Source organism: Sinocyclocheilus anshuiensis, unplaced genomic scaffold (assembly GCF_001515605.1).
Source record: "Sinocyclocheilus anshuiensis isolate Anshui unplaced genomic scaffold, SAMN03320099.WGS_v1.1 scaffold50, whole genome shotgun sequence".
Classification (NCBI taxonomy): domain Eukaryota; kingdom Metazoa; phylum Chordata; class Actinopteri; order Cypriniformes; family Cyprinidae; genus Sinocyclocheilus; species Sinocyclocheilus anshuiensis.
In genome coordinates, this window is record NW_015542382.1 from 1,643,034 (window position 1) to 1,660,591 (window position 17,558).

Sequence of the window (17,558 nt, forward strand, 5' to 3'; positions counted from 1 at the left end):
TTATAAGTTCCTTGAGTTGCACTGAATTATCATCTCTCAGGTGTGGACACAGATGAACTGGACAGTAATGTGGAGGACTGGGAAGAGGAAACCATCGAGTTCTTTATCAGTGAAGAGATCATTAATCTTGGAGACCTGGAGTAGACGTACACGGAAAGCACTGTTGTTCCCTTTCAGTCGGTCACTTTCGACGTCACATCGGTAACCGACGAATTGGTAATCTCGCCAGAGAGACCAATCCACTTCGAGTGTAACTAAACGAGCCAATGGGCATTGGCATGCGAGATTTGCATCTGTCTGCCACACCTCGCAGTGCGTGTATAAGAGTCAGCAGGTGCATTGCATTTATTCGCATGTTTTTGCGGAGGAGCCGAGCCGGTGACCCGGCAGCTCAGCAGTGGTACAGCAACTGTGGTGACGGGATGTGATGTCTCCGTTCCCTCCTTCAGGGAACGAGGGTTACAAATGTAACCAAGACATTCCCTTTCAGTCGGTCACTCTTGAAATCACGTCGGTGACTGACGAATTGGGAATCCCTACCTACACGCCACAGATGTTGCCCCCTCCAGTGCCCTGTGTAAGCCTCCTGATCCTTCCTATAAGGCAGACGATAGGACCGGGCTCTACACAGAGAAGGTCGACTGCTGCTGTTACAAGCCGACTCTGAACCGGGCCTTTCAGTGCCACTACCCGTTTGAGGTGAGAACACAGGAGTAAAACGGCTCGACACATATGCTATAGAATCTAGCGAACGTGTTAGGAGTCACCCAGCTGGCAGCTCTACAAATATCTGTTAGCGAGGCACCACGAGCCAGCGCCCAGGATGATGCGACATCCCTAGTGGAGTTTCTGCTGTCCTCCATAACAGACAAAGAGCTGCTTTGAGGTCCTGAAGCTTTGAGTTCTACCAACGTACTGTCGCAGTGTGCGTACAGGACAGAGCAAAGCTAGGGCTGGGTCTGCCTGTTCCAGGGGCAGCGCTTGCAGGTTCACCACCTGGTCCCTGAAGGGAGTGGTAGGAACCTTGGACACGTAGCCGGGCCGGGGTCTCAGTGTTGCACTTCTCAGTGTTGCACTGAAGTCAGCCGGCCCAAACTCAAGGCACGATTTGTCGACCAAAAACGCCTGCAGGTCCCCTACCCTCTTGATCGAGGCCAATGCAGCCAGGAGTAGGGTTTTCATGGAAAGAAACTTCAACTCGACTGACTCCAAAGGCTCGAAGGGAGCAGTTTGTAGGGCTCTTAGCACCAATGCTGAATCCCAAGAGGGTAAGGAGGGGGGCCTAGGAGGATTTAACCTTCTGGCCCCCCTAAGGAACCTGACGACCAGGTCGTGCTTCCCCACCGACCTCCCCTCTATGGGGTCGTGGTGTGCGGAGATAGCAGCAACGTAAACCTTAAGGGTGGAGGGGGACAGCCCTCGCTCCAACCCAAGCTGCAAGAAGAAATGTAACCAAGACATTCCCTTTCAGTCGGTCACTCTTGAAATCACGTCGGTGACTGACGAATTGGGAATCCCTACCTACACGCCACAGATGTTGCCCCCTCCAGTGCCCTGTGTAAGCCTCCTGATCCTTCCTATAAGGCAGACGATAGGACCGGGCTCTACACAGAGAAGGTCGACTACAGCTGTTCCTGGCAGCCTAGGAGGATTTAACCTTCTGGCCCCCCTAAGGAACCTGACGACCAAGTCGTGCTTCTCCACCGACCTACCCTCTATGGGGTCGTGGTATACGGAGATTGCAGCGGTGTAAACATTAAGGGTGGAGAGGGACAGCCTACTCTCCAACCCTTGCTGCAAAAAGGAAAGCATGGCTCTGATCGAACATTTCGGGGGGCCCTCTTGGTGAGAAGAACACCATTCAACAAACAGGTTCCACTTCAAAGCATAGGCCCATCTCATGGACGGTGCTCGTGCTGAAACGAAAGTGCTAGTGCTGAACCTCCTGGGCTAGGTCACCTAGAACCTCCGCATCCCGTCCAGGGACCATACATGGAGTTTCCACAGGTCTGGACACGGGTGCCATAGGGTGCCCCGTCTCTGAGAAAGCAGATCCTTCCTCAGAGGAATCGGCCAGGGCGTGGCTGTCGCGAGGAGCATGAGTTCTGGGAACCAGGTCCTGTTGGGCCAATATGGAGCCACTAACAAGACCTGCTCCTCGTCCTCCCTGATCTTGCGCAGTGTCTGTGCAAGTAGGCTCACTGGGGGGAACACATATTTGCGCAGGCCCCGGGGCCAGCTGTGTGCCAGTACATCCATGCCAAGCGTTGCCTCAGTTAAGGAGTAGAACAACTGGCAGTGGGTGGTTTCTGGAGATGAAAACAGGTCTACCTGAGGACCTTCGAACCATCTCCAAATCAGCTGAACCGCCTGGGGGTGGCTCCACTCCCGTGGGAGTGCTGCTCATGACAGCTCGTCGGCTGCCCGATTGAACACTTCTGGGATATGGATGGCACGAAGGGACCTATGCGATGGGAGCATAAACCGCCTTACCGGTTGATATATGCAATGGTCACAGTATTGTCCGAGCGGACCAGTACGTCCTTGCCCCGAAGGCACCTTCTGAGATGGCTCAGGGCAAGGCGCACTGCCAGGAACTCGAGGCAATTGATATGCCAATGCAGTTGGGGACCCGTCCAGACCAGCCCAGCCGGTGGTCGAAGCATCTGTGAACACCACAGCATGCCTGGATACCTGTTCCAGGGGCACTCCTGCCCGAAGGAATGAAGGATCCAACCACGGGCTGAAGGTTCTGTGACAGGCAGGTGTAATCTGAACCCCACGAGTGCTGCGTAGCCACGCCCACCTCGGCACTCGGCCATGGAGCCAGTGCTGAAACGGTCTCATATGGAGCAGACCGAACGGAACTACCGCAGCGGCTGCAGCCATATGCCCCAGGAACCTCTGAAACAATTTCAGTGGGACCGCTGTCCTGCCTGATAATGTCTTGAGGCAGTTCAGCACTGACTGAGTTCCCAGGTGAGGCGTGCTGTCTGGCTGACCGAATCCAGCTCCATTCCGAGAAAAGAGATCCTCTGCATTGGCATGAGTTTGCTCTTTTCCCAGTTGACCTGAAGACCCAACTGGCTGAGGTGTCTGAGCATCAAGTCCCTGTGTATGCACAACTGATCGCGAGACTGTGCAACTATGAGCCAGTCGTCGAGACAGTTGAGGATGCAAACACCCTGTTCTCTCAAGGGAACAAGGGCCACCTCCGCAACTTTGGTGAAGACACGGGGCGACAGGGACAGCCCGAAGGGCAGGACCTTGTACTGATATGCCCGACCTTCGAAGGTGAAACACAGGAATGGCCTGTGTCACGGGAGGATAAAGACATGAAAGTATGTGTCCTTCAGGTCGATTGCTGCAAACCAGTCTTGGGGACGGATGCACTCGAAAATGCATTTCTGCGTCAACATTTTTGGGTACACAACAAAACAAAACAAAACAAAACAAAACATTCTCCACCCGGCCCTCCTCCGGGGGAGGGAGTGGTGCGGTCACCATCTCCCAATGAGCAGTGCCCTCCATCTCTGGGTCGCCCGTCTCAGGGCCTTCTGCACTTGCGCTTGCCGCCAGGTTTGGCAGGGGCCTGGACGGGCCGGGTGCCCTGCCTGCGACTGGCTCCACGACGCTGCTTGGTGGAAGGCTGCTGCTGCTGCGTGGGAGCGGGGTGGATGCAGGGGGGCGCCCTCGGTGACGAGCAGGCTGAGGGGCTGCAGCCGGACTGGAAGCAGCAGGTTTCCTCTGGCGCATGATGTGCTTAATCGTCTCAGTCTGCTTCTGTGCCACCGAGAACTGCTGGGCACAGCTCTCGACCGCGTCGCTGAAAAGGCCGGTCTGTGACACGGGAGCATTCAGGAATTGCTCCCAAGATATTATCAAACAAAAACATAGATTTATTAACAAACTTATAATGAAAATGAGTAACAAAGGGAACAAATTCAGGAGTGGACAAGGCCAAAATAACAAAAATTAACTAATTTTAGTATACCCTTTAAATTCTCTAACCAAAATAAAACATAGGAAAGAAAAAGAAATACAACACAACTTCCCTAACTCCCTTAACCCAAAACATAGAACAAACAATATAAAAGAAATGGCGTCACACTCCCTACTTCCCTTAAACTAAATATTTACAAATACAATTGGAAATCAACTAAAACAAGAGCAAGTTTTTCACAGTACCCACAATCACAAAGGAACCCCAAGACAAAGCAAAACAAATGGCACGCATTCGGCCTCCTAGAGTGTTTGGGGAGGTCCTTTTCACTGGAACCAGGACAGGACCAATCAGGAGCAGACCAATCAGGATCTCTGCTGGCTTGAGTACAGGCCACGCCTTTTCCTGCACAGACACACTCAGAAATACATACACATAGTTCAAAAGACCCGAGATGTAACAAGTGCGAGGTCCATAGCAGTACACAGTTCATGTAGAACCACCAGGTCAGGACCACCCCCGTGTAGGTCCCTCAAGGCTTTGGGACTTCGCCCTCCGATGCAGCGATTGACATCTGGTCGTCAGGGGGGGCACCGAAGGATATGGGTGGTACACCCTGTCCAGCAGAAAGACCAGCGTGTTCCTCCGGCAGCCCCGCCGGTTGCGGAGTGCTTGAGGGGTGAGGAACTTCCTATGGAGAAGCCCTCACCGTGATCCTCAAATCACCTCTGATACCACCGGAAGTAGCGATGCCCCGAGTGCCGGGAGGAACGCTAGATCACGGCAGAGGCAGAGGAACTCCATCCTGTTTGACGTAACGGAGTCTTTTATGCAACTCCAAGATGGGCATGGCCCCACAAAGAGAACATGCACCATCCACAAAAGCTTCCTCAGCATGGTTAATGCCCAGACACGTGAGGCAACGATCGTGACCGTCCTGAGGCGCCAGGTAACGAACACATCCAGAAACGCACTGGTGATAAGACATCTTTAAAAAGATGCGATCACCTGTGTTGCTCTTTTAGAGATTGCTCTTTTAGTGCTGAAGCACGCAGGGGAGCTGGCCACCGCACACTCTTGGTGTGGCTGTCTACACGGAGGATCTTAATCTTCTTTCCTGTGAGACAGTGACCACCGCTGCTGACAGACATAATATCTGCACTCGCTGCAATCACGCGAGAGGAAGGAGAGCAGTAGTGATGCACCACTGCTCGGCTCCGAAGCGAAAAGATGAATGAATGAGATGCACCTGCTGCCTCTTATAACCACGTTTGCTTGGTGTGGCAGCCAGATGCAAATCTCACATGCCAATGCCCATTGGCTCGTTTAGTTACACTCAAAGTGGATTGGTCTCTCTGGCGAGATTACCAATTCGTCGGTTACCGATGTGACGTCGAAAGTGACCGACTGAAAGGGAACAACAGTGCTTTCCGTGTACGTCTACTCCAGGTCTCCAAGATTAATGATCTCTTCACTGATAAAGAACTCGATGGTTTCCTCTTCCCAGTCCTCCACATTACTGTCCAGTTCATCTGTGTCCACACCTGAGAGATAATAATTCAATAATATAACTGATGGAAATACATGTTAGTAGAGTGTGAGGATGATAGAAAAAGAATAAGGGGAAAAATGTTAAAAAAAGGAGTGTTTCTCACCTCCTCTGAGCTGAAGGCGCAGCTCCCTCTGTTGGTTGTAAAGCTGAATGGCACTGTCTTTGTAATAATATAACTGATGGAAATACATGTTAGTAGAGTGTGAGGATGATGATAGAAAAAGAATAAGGGGAAAAAGGGGAAAAATGTTAAAAAAAGGAGTGTTTCTCACCTCCTCTGAGCTGAAGGCGCAGCTCCCTCTGTTGGTTGTAAAGCTGAATGGCACTGTCTTTGTACCGCCTGTATTCTTCCATCATCAAACGACGTTTATCCACTAACTCCTGCATCAAGAGCATTACGGAAACATTGTAACATTAAACATTGTTAACATTATTAATGTAAATAATACGAAAATGCTTGGTCAGTCTAACGCAGTACACATAGCAAGACTTTTTTTTTTTTTTACAATAAATAGAAAGCAAGTTGAAAGAATAGAAAAAGAATAGAGAACGCTACTTTTAGAGGGTCATTTTTATAATAAATAAAAAGAAAATAAGTAGATGGAATAGAAAAAAAATAGAGAACGCTAGTGTTAGAGGGTCAGATTGTTTTAAATAAAAAGAAAACAAGTAAATAACAAAGAAATAGAATAGAGAGTGCTAGTGTTAGAGGGTCAAGTGTAAATGAAAGAGATCTGTTTTTTGCCGTTTCTTGAAGATGGCTATTTGTTAATATATAGTAAATGTATTTAAATACAGAGCAAATGAATCAAAGCCAATTAAACAATGTATATTTTTAGGAAAATACATTTATAATAAATAAATGCACATACATTTAAAATAAATGAATAATAATGATAAATAAATAATAAGTAAACAATGGATGGATAATGAATTAATTAAAATTAAAAAGACAAACATGTCAATGTAATTAGTTACATTTTCTATTGAAGATATTTCTGTTGAATTGATTTTTATATCTCATTAAAACTTTTTAAAAAGAATTATTAAAGAATATCCTGCTAAACACCTTCACTCAGTCATTACGAATTACGATCGAAAAAACAACTGACCTTAGAAGCCTTAGACTGGCTCAGTCTGTCCTTTTGCTCAAAGATTTTTGAGTACTTCTTGAGGTCCTTCTTAATTGCCTGTTAAAATAAGGAAAACCTCCATGTTAAAATTTTTATGGGTGAGGCTCTTATCTTGCAAAATAGTGTGTAGAGGTTACAAATGTAAACAGTAGTAAAGGCCATCACCTTTATTTGCTCTTGACTGAGTAATGTAGGAGGGCATGGTCTCCATAGCAACTGGCAGAATCTGTCTTTGTTGTTCTTTTGCAGAAGACGTCCTTGGAACGTCCAAAGCCAGTATGCATTGTCCACCTATATACAGAGTACATAAATGTACGCACAGCAAATAAAAAAAATTTAAATTTAAAAAATTTAAAGCATAAAGTAACTTAAGGAACTGAACATGTTATATTACCTTGTGGCTCCACCAGGAAACAGAAGTCACCACATATCTGCCTGTAGGGTCCCATTCCACATCAGAGGCCATGTAATGCTCCGCGATATACATAATGGTACAATCCGATGTGTCCACAAATGCAAGAGCTCCATTCATACTGCACAGAAAAAGAGAAATATCACCAGTATGAGCCAAGCAATAAAGATTAAAAAAAAAACCTTTCAAACAGTAATAAGGAAATAAATAATAAGGAATTCTGTGCACCAAATCAGCATATTATGATTTCTGAAGGATCATGTGACACTGAAGACAGGAGTAACGATGCTAAAATTCAGCGTTGCCATCACAGGAATAAATTACACTTTAAGTTATATTAATATAGAAAATAGTTCTTTTAAACTGTAATAATAATTCACAATATTATTGTTTTTACTGTATTTTTGATCAAATAAATACAGCCTTGATGAGCGTAAGAGACATCTTACCTCAAAAACAAAACAATCTTACATAACACCAACTTTTGAATGGTATTTGCAATTTAAATATAGTATAATAAATATAATATAATATATTAACTAACCTCCGCAGTCCTGCCAGTACCATAAACTGACCTTGAGGACTCCAAAAGATACTGTTGGCCTGCTGCTTATCAAACATCTCTGGAAAACCACAGAATATTCACAAGAATTATTTTTTTTTGAATACCAAATTCATTAGGATAATATTACTAACATAGATTTACATAGTATTAAATATACTAACATAGATTTCATCTATAAAAACTTCAATTTAAGTGAAAAAAAGATTGGCACTTACTGATGAGATCAATCTTGCCGTTGCTTTTGACGTGGTAAAATGAGGCATTTATTCTGGGTGATTCTCCATGTAGTACTGCAAACTTACTGCCGTTGGGTTCCCAGGCAAATGCAATGATGCTCTCTTATAAAGATCAGATGTTACATTTAGTCCAATACACTATTAAATGCTCTTTAAGGCCTTTAAGAAAATTTAAGGTCTTGGTTACCTTTCATCTCTACCACATCAACAGGAACCTGTTTCTCTCTCATGCGGAAAATCTCAAAGTTTGTGACGACACCCTATTGAAGAACAGAAAACAAATAGTGGAAATATGAAAACAAGTGATTAAGTCCTATAAAGACTTTCTACAAACAAACACACACACACACACACACACACACACACCTGTGTTCCTCTGGGTGTTCGGTCCACCTTCACACACAAGTAGTCACCCTGCCGTTGCCAGTGAAGCTTGCAGTCCACCACGTTGAAAAGATTCCGCACCCGAATCTCTAAACGGGACGGGAACTGCATGAGCGTTACCCTGGCTGGAATGTCCTTGTCTTCTGGGACCCAAAAAGTAATGATGTTGTCTCCCGGGGACCAAGAAAAATCTCTGTCGAACAGGAAAAAAATTAAAAAATTTTGGGTTGCACTTTACAATAACCCGACTCCCTGATAGCACTCAGATAGATCATTTTTAATGATTCAAAGTTACTCTTATAGTTATTCTGTTGCTCTTATAGTCATTATTCTGTGCAGAATGAAATCAGTATGGGGGGGGGTCAGGGTTATTATAGTTCATAAGGGTTTTTATAGTAAATCATAAAAATTGTTGCTTAAAAAATAAATTAACTAAAATAAAATATAAAAAACTAATTTATTTCAGCTAGTGCCAACATTTTTCTTCTTCATTAGGTTCGATTTCCAAAATAACAACAACTGAAACAAAAATAAATACAAAAACTATACAGACATATTTAATTAAAACAGTAAATTTACTAAATGTTTAACACACACACACACACACACATAAGAAATAACTCTTATAAAAATAAAAAATAAATAAAATAAATCTGGGATGAATTATGCCATTCTACAATACTGCAGATGTTTGTTAAGACTTACTTTATTCCACTTATTTTCAAACTCTTCTTATCTAGCAGGCCCATTGACTGGAAGAAATGAACAAAGGTATTAATAAAAATGACAAGAGTAAATGCAACAACTACATATTAATTAAAGATAACGCCTTACTGGGGTTTCATAGATGCTCAGAGTGTCTTGTGTCATTCTGGCAAAGAACTTTCCATCTTGACTCCACCTGTGAGAGAACCAATTTAGAAATTCTTATTATCTGAGTGAAAGGTACATAAACATGAACAAACAAAGGCTAATTAAAACACTCACTTAAAAATAGGCCAGTGTGCTGAACTCTCACAATGGAAGCCACGTTTTTTCTGTCCGGTCAGGATGTCCCAGATAATGATGGCCTGAGGGTCCTCTTTAGTGTCCATCAGTGGGCTGAAAGTCACCACATACCTGACGAACATTTTTAGTGTTATTCACATTTGTAACTCTGTAATAGCTGCTCTCGCTCTCTTTCTCAGGTGTTTACCTCTCGCATGGGGAGAAGTCAATGAGAGAGACACCCTGGTGGCTGAATCTCTGTATCTGCTTGAACTTCTCTCCACCCCACAATGCAATTCCCCGCTGGTGAAAGGTGGCCAGATATGTCCCTTTGGGTGACCAGCGGACGTAAGTCTCTGTCCAGCACTAATAATGTAAGGATTATACCGCATTTATTTGCTTGGTAGAATGACATGACAAAGTAGTCAAAATTAAGTGTAGACATCAAAAAATGTAACACTTTTGATCACTAGGCTTGCAATTAATACTGTAAATGAAACACTGTTGATGAGCAATTTGAACATTACTATTCCACCAATCGATGTCTAGATGAAAACCTCTAGAGCAAATATCAAATCTTTATCCTTTCAAAAAAACTGGGTTTTGAACACTTACAAGTTTAAAGCAAATCAGTTTTGTTATTGTTTATTAAATGTTTGTTCATTTAAATAAACCAAAATTAAATAAATATTAGATAAGAAAAAATGTAACTTAAAAAAAACAAAAGTTAGAAATGTTGCTTAAACAAAAATAATTTAAGTGCTAAAACTACTAAAACTAAAACTGAAATAAAAACATTAAATAAAATCAAAATAAAAAATACATAAAAAAGAAAAAAATTATTAAAACTAACTAAAATGACAAACATTCAAATTCTAAATATTAATAATATTTAGCATATAAATAATACTAATAATACTAACACTAAAGCAATCTAAAATAACTAATATAATAACTTATATTCATTATTTAATAGTAAATAAATAATACTAAAATAACCCTGAAAGAAGTTTGTTTTAAAGGAAATGTGCTCACAGCTCTCTCTTCAACCAGGATTGGCTCCTTCGGGTCATTGGAAAATATGGCAGTTTGCTCTCCTGATTCATAGATTACACTGTATTGATCACGACAGTCTGGATCCTCAAGCCAGTGCCTCATGTTGCCCTGGTAAACAGTGACAGAAAATGATGTAATGCCATTGTCATTGGCTAAAAACATAACAAAAAAGAAAAAAAAAAAAAAAAAAAAAAAAAAGAAAAAGCCAAACTCGCACACCCATAGTCCAATAATCTTGAAATGTCTCATTCCTGGCGCTTTACAATACCAAGTTTTTAAGTATAAAGACAATGCAGGCACAGATCTTTAAATCTTTAAAGCTAAGCTTGATTTTTTTTTTCCAGATAACAAAAGCAGAAGTATGTACAAAGTCTTTAAATGGCTGTTTTTCAGGGGTTTCCCACTGGTCACTGATATTCATGTACCTGAAAAACACACAGATAAATGCTCCGTAAGATCTGAATCACTAGTGAACCTCAATATTTGTATAGTAACAGAAAGCTGTATTTTTTTCAGCTTGCGAAAAACAGTCATAAGCCATTCATAACCAGTTATAATCTTCCAAACATATGAAACCCTCTGAAAACATACTTATCAAAATCGGTGAACAGATTGACTCTGAATGTGTGCTGTTTGTCCAGCTTGTAACCATCTGCATTCTTAACAGCTTCCAGAGCCTGGTTTGGGGAGGCGTACTCCAGAAAGATATACCTGAGAACATTTCACATTTATCACCAAATCATGGTCTATAAAAAAAATCTGAATCATTGCAATCATAGTTAATAGTTTTATCTGAAAAAATGTAAAATTCAACTTACCCTTTTGTCGTCCCAGCCACTTCAGGGTAAAATTCATTAGTGATTTTTCCAAACTTGGAGAAGATTTTATGGATCACATTTTTCAGTTTCTCCAGACGTTCAGGTCCCACCTGGGGAACGTTTTCCACCACGACCACCAAATCGATCCCATCAGCCTCCAAAGGTCTCTCCCTCAAAACATCCTCCAACAACTCTGCACAAAATGACAGATAACTAATCACTCACAAGTAGAAATTGGGCTACTGGAAAACATATTATACAAAACATTATATTTAATACCCCCATTCAAATTTAAAATGTGATGTTTTATAAAATAGATCCTACGATTGCCGTACAGTAAGTAGAGTTTAGCCTCAGTAGAGAAAATAAAATATATAATTACTATTATAAAATTATAATAAAAACATTATTATTTCTTCAAAAGTGTAAACCCATAAAAAAACTTAAAACTTGTTACCTAATCTGACAATTAACTGTAACCTAATTAATAAAAAGTCATTTTAAATAATATTAATTAACCAGTTAATTTTAATGTTTCCATGTAAAGAACATTTTAGGTGAAATATTTGTTCTAATGTTTTATTTATTTAATGGTTTTATAAGTATCATGTTAATAAAATTATCACGTGATGTCTTAATATACAAATTAATAAAACAATCTGAATTTTATTCAATTTCAAATGTAATATTTCTTTGATGAAAATAACTGTATTGTGGTGGAAACCATGCAAAATATTTGCAAGGCCCGAAAGTAGCAAAAACAGAACTGAATGAATATATATATATATATATATATATATAAATTACAGATGTGCAAAATATGATAGGATGCATATGACACATATTCTGTGTGCTTGCTGTCAAATTATCAGAAATTGTCCTTTTATTCTAAGCGCACAGAAATACACAATAAAGAAAGATGTCATAATATTATTGCTCAGGGATTTGTTTTATAGCAGTTTTAGTTTATCTGATGTCTTGCGTTGAGGCCGCGCACATAGCGGATTTCATTGCAGCCTCTTTACCTTCATCATCGATGTCAGCCACAAAATCCTCTGGATCGCTGAACGAAGGCTCCTCTTCTTCATCAAATTCCGATTCAGCCGCCATATTTACCGTATTCTGCATTTGACAAGCTGGAATTGTTGAGTATGATGCAGTGTGTTTGCTTTTAGTTACACAACTAGTAGAAATGCGTCAGATAGTGTTGATGCTGGCTGCCTCCTGACTGCGCAGTTAGGAACTCTCAAAGTGTGTGTGCTGTAACCATGCGAGTGAGTGCGAGGCGGTTACGCTATTCAAAAACATTAAAGTGCGCCGGATTTGCGCATACTCCGCTAGACGCGTCAACGCTGCGCGCCATAAACGCTCAGGATGTAGTTTCTTTTATGTCCTTTCCTGCACGCCGTACGGAGCGAAAGTACAGTAAGTGCAGCTCACTTTTATATCAAGCTGTTTTAAATGTGATAAATAGGTGTTTTTTTTCCTTATTGTAGTTACGTTCAGAGTGAAGATGTTTTTCCACTTGCTTTTTAAAGTCTTGTTATACAAGACAGTTGCAAACGTTTGAATCATTTCTCCATACTTACGTACCCTGTTGTGTCAAGGTAACTTATATAGGTAACATATTTTATTGTTGCTACTTCCAGTGTGATTTGACCGAGTACTACAGTAAACAGCCTTGTCCTGTTTGGAGAAACTGTGTGCTGGTGATCCAGGGACTTTGATATCATGGACAGTGACTGCTTATCTTTGCTGCCAGCGGTCTGCCTGGTCCTGGCCGACCCAAAGCAGTCTCCACCTGATGACACCTCTTTAGAGAAGCTGCTTGATTGGTTTAAAGAGCTGCACAGCCAAAGTAAGTAACTTGGGATCAAATTGATATTTTTTTGATTAGTTGAGAAGTTTTGGTAGAGTAATATATTGTTGTGTACTTGTAGTGTATCTATAGGTAACTAGTATGTGTTTCTTCAGGTAATGGACAGGTGCTTTTGCAGCATCAGCCGTGCCTCTTGGAGTTTATTTCCAGTGTTTGTACGTCTAAAACGACAGATCCTGCTATCCTGTCTTTCACCCTAAAACTGACTGGACTTCTGGCTGCCACAACGCAGGGGTTCCACTTGTTTGATGTGAGACACTTTCCATGATATTTTTACAACATCAGTGGCAGAGTTGCTCGCTCAAATTAATGTCCATATATATGTGTGTGTGTATATATATATATATATATATATATACATATATACATGCAAATAGCAATTTCTCCCCAATTAAAAAAAAAAAACAATTCTGCTTGAAAAATATGAAAATATGTAATGTCATTTTTAAGATTATATTAATTTACATTGAGGTTTGCTGAGGGCCTCTAGTGGGCTCTGGTGCCTTGGTTGAGAACCACTGCTCTAACACACACACAAACAACAACAAAAAGTGTAATGATATACTTTGCAGTTTGCAGCATTTTCCAATAACATCCGGTTTATGTGTTGTCTGTTTATGGAGATCAGGAGGGAGGTCTTTTGGTGTATGTGTTTGAGCTGGAAGCCTGGGGTGTGTGTGATCTCTGGGAGGATGCCTCGGTTCGCAGTGGCTGGCTGCAGGGACTGTTGGATATGCTGAAACACCAGCAAGCCTTGGGCTTCATATGTGGAAATGGTGAGAACAGCTCCAAAATTATTCAGAAAGCATACAGTCAAACCAAAATTTATTCAGACACCTTGAACATTTCTCATAGTTTATTCGATTTAGTTTAGAAAATGGTAATAAAATATGACAAGAATTTAGAGTTAAACTGTGTCAGAACAAATTCATCTTGATAATGTCATAGAAAGGTATGTAATGAATTAGGTTGAATAGCTGTCAGCTGTTAAATTTAAGTAAACAATTAGATAAAACCAATTTAGGTCAACCAGTCACCAAGCAATGGTTAATTTTGTTCAGTCTGTGGTGTAAAAAGGTCGCATTAGCAATTAAAGAAAAACACTTAAAGTGATAGTTTGTAAGATTTTTTTATTAAAATATCCAAACCTGTAAGACCTTCGTTCATCTTCGAACACAAATTAAAAAAACATTGTCATGTCAAAGTGTCTGAATAATTTTTGGTCCCAGATTTTTTATCAGTTTTACTGGTAGTCCACTGTATGAAGTATATATATATAACAATAGGATTAATATGTCACAGTTTACTTTGTTTTGCTATCCTCACTTACATAAATGAACTATAGTGTCCTGTACCCACTAGTAAAAAAAATACCAAAAATGATATCTGGTGTCTGAATAATTTTTGGTTTGAATGTAAGTGAGTAAAAATGGACTTCGGCAAGACAATAGGAGATATAGCCCTGTAAGTGTAATAAAGTAAATGCGTGGTTTAGATTGCAATGTGATTGCAGCTACTTTAATTTAGATAGCAGATGAAGTGCAGCAATTTTTTAACAGTTGTGAATAAATTAATACTTTTAAATTGCATTAAATTCAAATCCAAAGTGACAGTGAAGACGTTTCCATTGAGATTTATTTTTAAAATAAATGCTGTTCTTTTGAACTTTTTATTCATCAAAGAAAATGTACCATGATATATTGATTATTACTGTAAATAATATCTGCACAACTGTTTTCAACATTGTATCATGTGACAGTGAAGAATGAAGTGATGCTAAAACTTCAGCTTTGCTATCACAGGAATAAATTACATTTTTATTTAATTTGACACAATTCACAATATCACTGTTTTTCTGTATTTTTGATCAAATAAATCATAACAACCCCAAACATTTGAATGACAGTGTACATAAACATGCATGCTCTGTATTTAATATTTATGAAAGGCCATCACACAAAAGTAAACGCGTTGTGTTGTTTTAATTCTAATTATTCTAGTTAGTTGCCTCTTTGCTGGTATTTAGTGTAAGATGAAACAATGAAAAAATATTATTGAGCTTTTCAAGCTTTAAGTGTTGTTATGAATGCTGTTGTGTCCACAGGACTCATCAAAGTGATTCTCCAGCTGCAGAACGACAGGAGTCTGTTTGCTGCCTGTTTGGCTAATCAGCTTTTAGTGCATATCCTAAATTTCCTCACGTCATCAAACATGACCAGCGGCAGTGATGTTGTGGGATCAAGTGAATCATCTTTGAGGCCTGATTGGGTCTCGGCCTCCTCTGAGATTATGAATGCTGTGGTTGAGGCGTTGAGCTCAGAGGATTGTCCTCAGGTCCTCCAGGGCTTACGGCTTCTGTCACTGGTTCTCTCTCAGTGTGGAGAGCCTATCATAAGCACGCTGTGGAAAGATGTGCTAGTACCCCTGGAAGTCTTGGTCAACAGGGGGTCTGAATCATTGATTCAGACTCTGATAACTGTTCTAGAAGCTGCTTTGGGGTGAGTTGAATAGATCTTATTTATCTATTAATTGGAGTTGAAATATTTTTATTAGCAAAAAAATTACATTATAATAACATACACAAAGTCAAAAGTGTGGAATAATTAAGTATTAAAAATACAGTAGAAATGTAATATGTAATTTCAATTAAAAAAAAAATATTTTAATATATTTTATTAAATGTATAAATTTATTCCTGTGAATGCAAAAATGATTTATGACACAGAAAATTGGAGTAATGGCTGCTGAAAAGTTTGCCATCCCAGGAATAAATTACAAATTTAAAATACATTTGAATGAAAATTTTAAATTGTAATAACATTTTGCAAATAAATTTAGCTTTGCCATCACAGGAATAAATTACATTTTAAAATATATTTTAATAGGAAACCTTTGTTTTAAATTGTAATAATATTTCACTATATTTTTTTCCCCCTGTATTTTTGATAAAATTGGTGAGCATAAAAGATTTATTTCAGAAGCATTACAAAAAACTTAATGTAATTATTATGATTGATCTCAGATCAATATTTCTTGTAAATGCAATTATTTATTTATTTACTATAAGTAGTTTCATGATGATGAAACATGTACTTTATCCCTTACATATTTCAATAGGTTACATTAATTAATCCTGTTTATTCTAATTTTTGTAGTTAAAGTGGTAATAAAATGTTTTTTAATGTTTTTGTTTTTTGGCACATTTTACATTTTTCTTTTACGAATTATTATACAGTACAATATTACTATAGTTTGTAATATTATTTTTATTACATTTTCTTGAAACACTTACAAGACTGACACATGTACATACCGTGTCTGTAACAATACTTACTATGTACAGATAAGAAAAGAAAACATACAAACACTAGGGGCTCATATTACATAAAAAGTGTAAAGCACAAAACCAACATAAGGGTTAATACAGTCTGTACTTTGGAAGTTAGATTTAATAATCCATTGCAAACAATAACAACCGCAGTTTTAAGGGGTAAATATAATGCACATTAAAATATATTGAAATACCCAATCTAGAATTTTGATCCTCTGTTATATTGTTAATATCCCTACATTCAATAAATAATAAAAATGGACTCCATATTTTTTTTTAATTTAGCTTGTTTACCCTTAAGCATATAGGTTATCTTTTCCATTGCAATGCATGAAGATATTTCTCTTAACCAATGAGTTATGGTAGGCCTTTCTGTTTTTTTCCAATAAATGGCAATGAAATATTACTATAGTTTATTTCAGTTCCTGTTTTAAGGGAAGACTATACAACAATGTACATTCTATAATATGTACTCAATGTTATTGTCAGAGATGCTTTTGTAACTGTTGCTATTTAATTTAAACAATTAAGGCAAGGATGCAGGGAAATGATTATTGTTAATGTTACAGGACACCTCTGCTCAGCCAATCAGAGTATAAAGTGGAGGAGTTATTAGAAGCCATGTTGGGTGATGGAAACAGAAAGGAGTGTTTTCAGTGTGCGGCATTAATTGTTAAGCTGGAGAAATGGTGACTACCGTAGACTTTTATACATATACATATTGCAAAATACATACATTTGAACTAGCAGTCTGTTATGTATTGTAATATTCACTGAAGAGTTCTCTCTCACGTTATCCTTTAGTCCTGAGGTTTTAAAGAGGAAGGCTACGGATATCATCTTGCTTCCCCTGCAGTGTGTGTCAACACAGCCTCAAGCAGAAAAGGGAATTAATGTAGTCCTGAAGGAACAGCTATCCCAGAAAGCCTCATGCATTTCCCTCCTCATGCAGAGTTTATCAAGCCTAGCTCAGCTGGCACACACAGTAAGTAGACTTCTGATTAGACTGTCACTCCAGTAAAGAATTTCTTAGGGCTGGTTCACACTGAACCCTTTTTTTGTGTTCCATTGCACTGCTTTTTAAATTGTTTAAATGTGCTGTAGATGAATGGCTTTGACCATGAACGCAATATTTTTTAAGACATTGTGTTAAAGGGGTCCTATTATGCTCTTTTACAAAGTCTTGATTTTGGTTTGGGGGTGTACTAGAACATGCTCTCATGCTTGGTGGTTCGAAAAACGCATTATTTTTCACATAATTT

General features: G+C 39.6%; 2 protein-coding genes and 1 pseudogene across 2 annotated transcripts in view; 1 reads left to right on the top strand and 2 right to left on the bottom strand.

Annotated features, from left to right (window-relative positions):
• LOC107692678 (kinesin-like protein KIF19) overlaps window positions 1-2,822 on the bottom strand; it is a 13,969-nt pseudogene extending 11,147 nt beyond the window's left edge.
• A 2,534-nt stretch (window positions 2,823-5,356) lies between these two features.
• On the bottom strand, window positions 5,357-12,367 carry LOC107692621 (eukaryotic translation initiation factor 3 subunit B-like). The gene is made up of 18 exons (XM_016491772.1): window positions 12,112-12,367; window positions 11,087-11,279; window positions 10,860-10,979; window positions 10,636-10,693; window positions 10,248-10,376; window positions 9,421-9,578; window positions 9,213-9,344; window positions 9,060-9,126; window positions 8,931-8,977; window positions 8,208-8,418; window positions 8,029-8,101; window positions 7,821-7,943; window positions 7,585-7,663; window positions 7,023-7,161; window positions 6,794-6,919; window positions 6,608-6,685; window positions 5,768-5,876; window positions 5,357-5,487 (listed from the first exon to the last, which is right to left on the bottom strand). The coding sequence occupies exons 1-18, from the start codon at window positions 12,212-12,214 to the stop codon at window positions 5,384-5,386; spliced, it is 2,049 nt and encodes a 682-aa protein (XP_016347258.1). The 5' UTR covers window positions 12,215-12,367; the 3' UTR covers window positions 5,357-5,383.
• A 47-nt stretch (window positions 12,368-12,414) lies between these two features.
• The window catches only part of LOC107692679 (BRCA1-associated ATM activator 1-like), a 9,208-nt gene continuing 4,064 nt past the window's right edge, over window positions 12,415-17,558 (top strand). Inside the window, exons 1-7 of the mRNA XM_016491844.1 lie at window positions 12,415-12,511; window positions 12,736-12,944; window positions 13,061-13,215; window positions 13,594-13,741; window positions 15,070-15,463; window positions 16,866-16,985; window positions 17,101-17,281. Coding sequence (XP_016347330.1) covers window positions 12,818-12,944; window positions 13,061-13,215; window positions 13,594-13,741; window positions 15,070-15,463; window positions 16,866-16,985; window positions 17,101-17,281 — 1,125 coding nt within the window. The 5' untranslated portion in view covers window positions 12,415-12,511; window positions 12,736-12,817. The remainder of the gene's footprint in view (window positions 12,512-12,735; window positions 12,945-13,060; window positions 13,216-13,593; window positions 13,742-15,069; window positions 15,464-16,865; window positions 16,986-17,100; window positions 17,282-17,558) is intronic.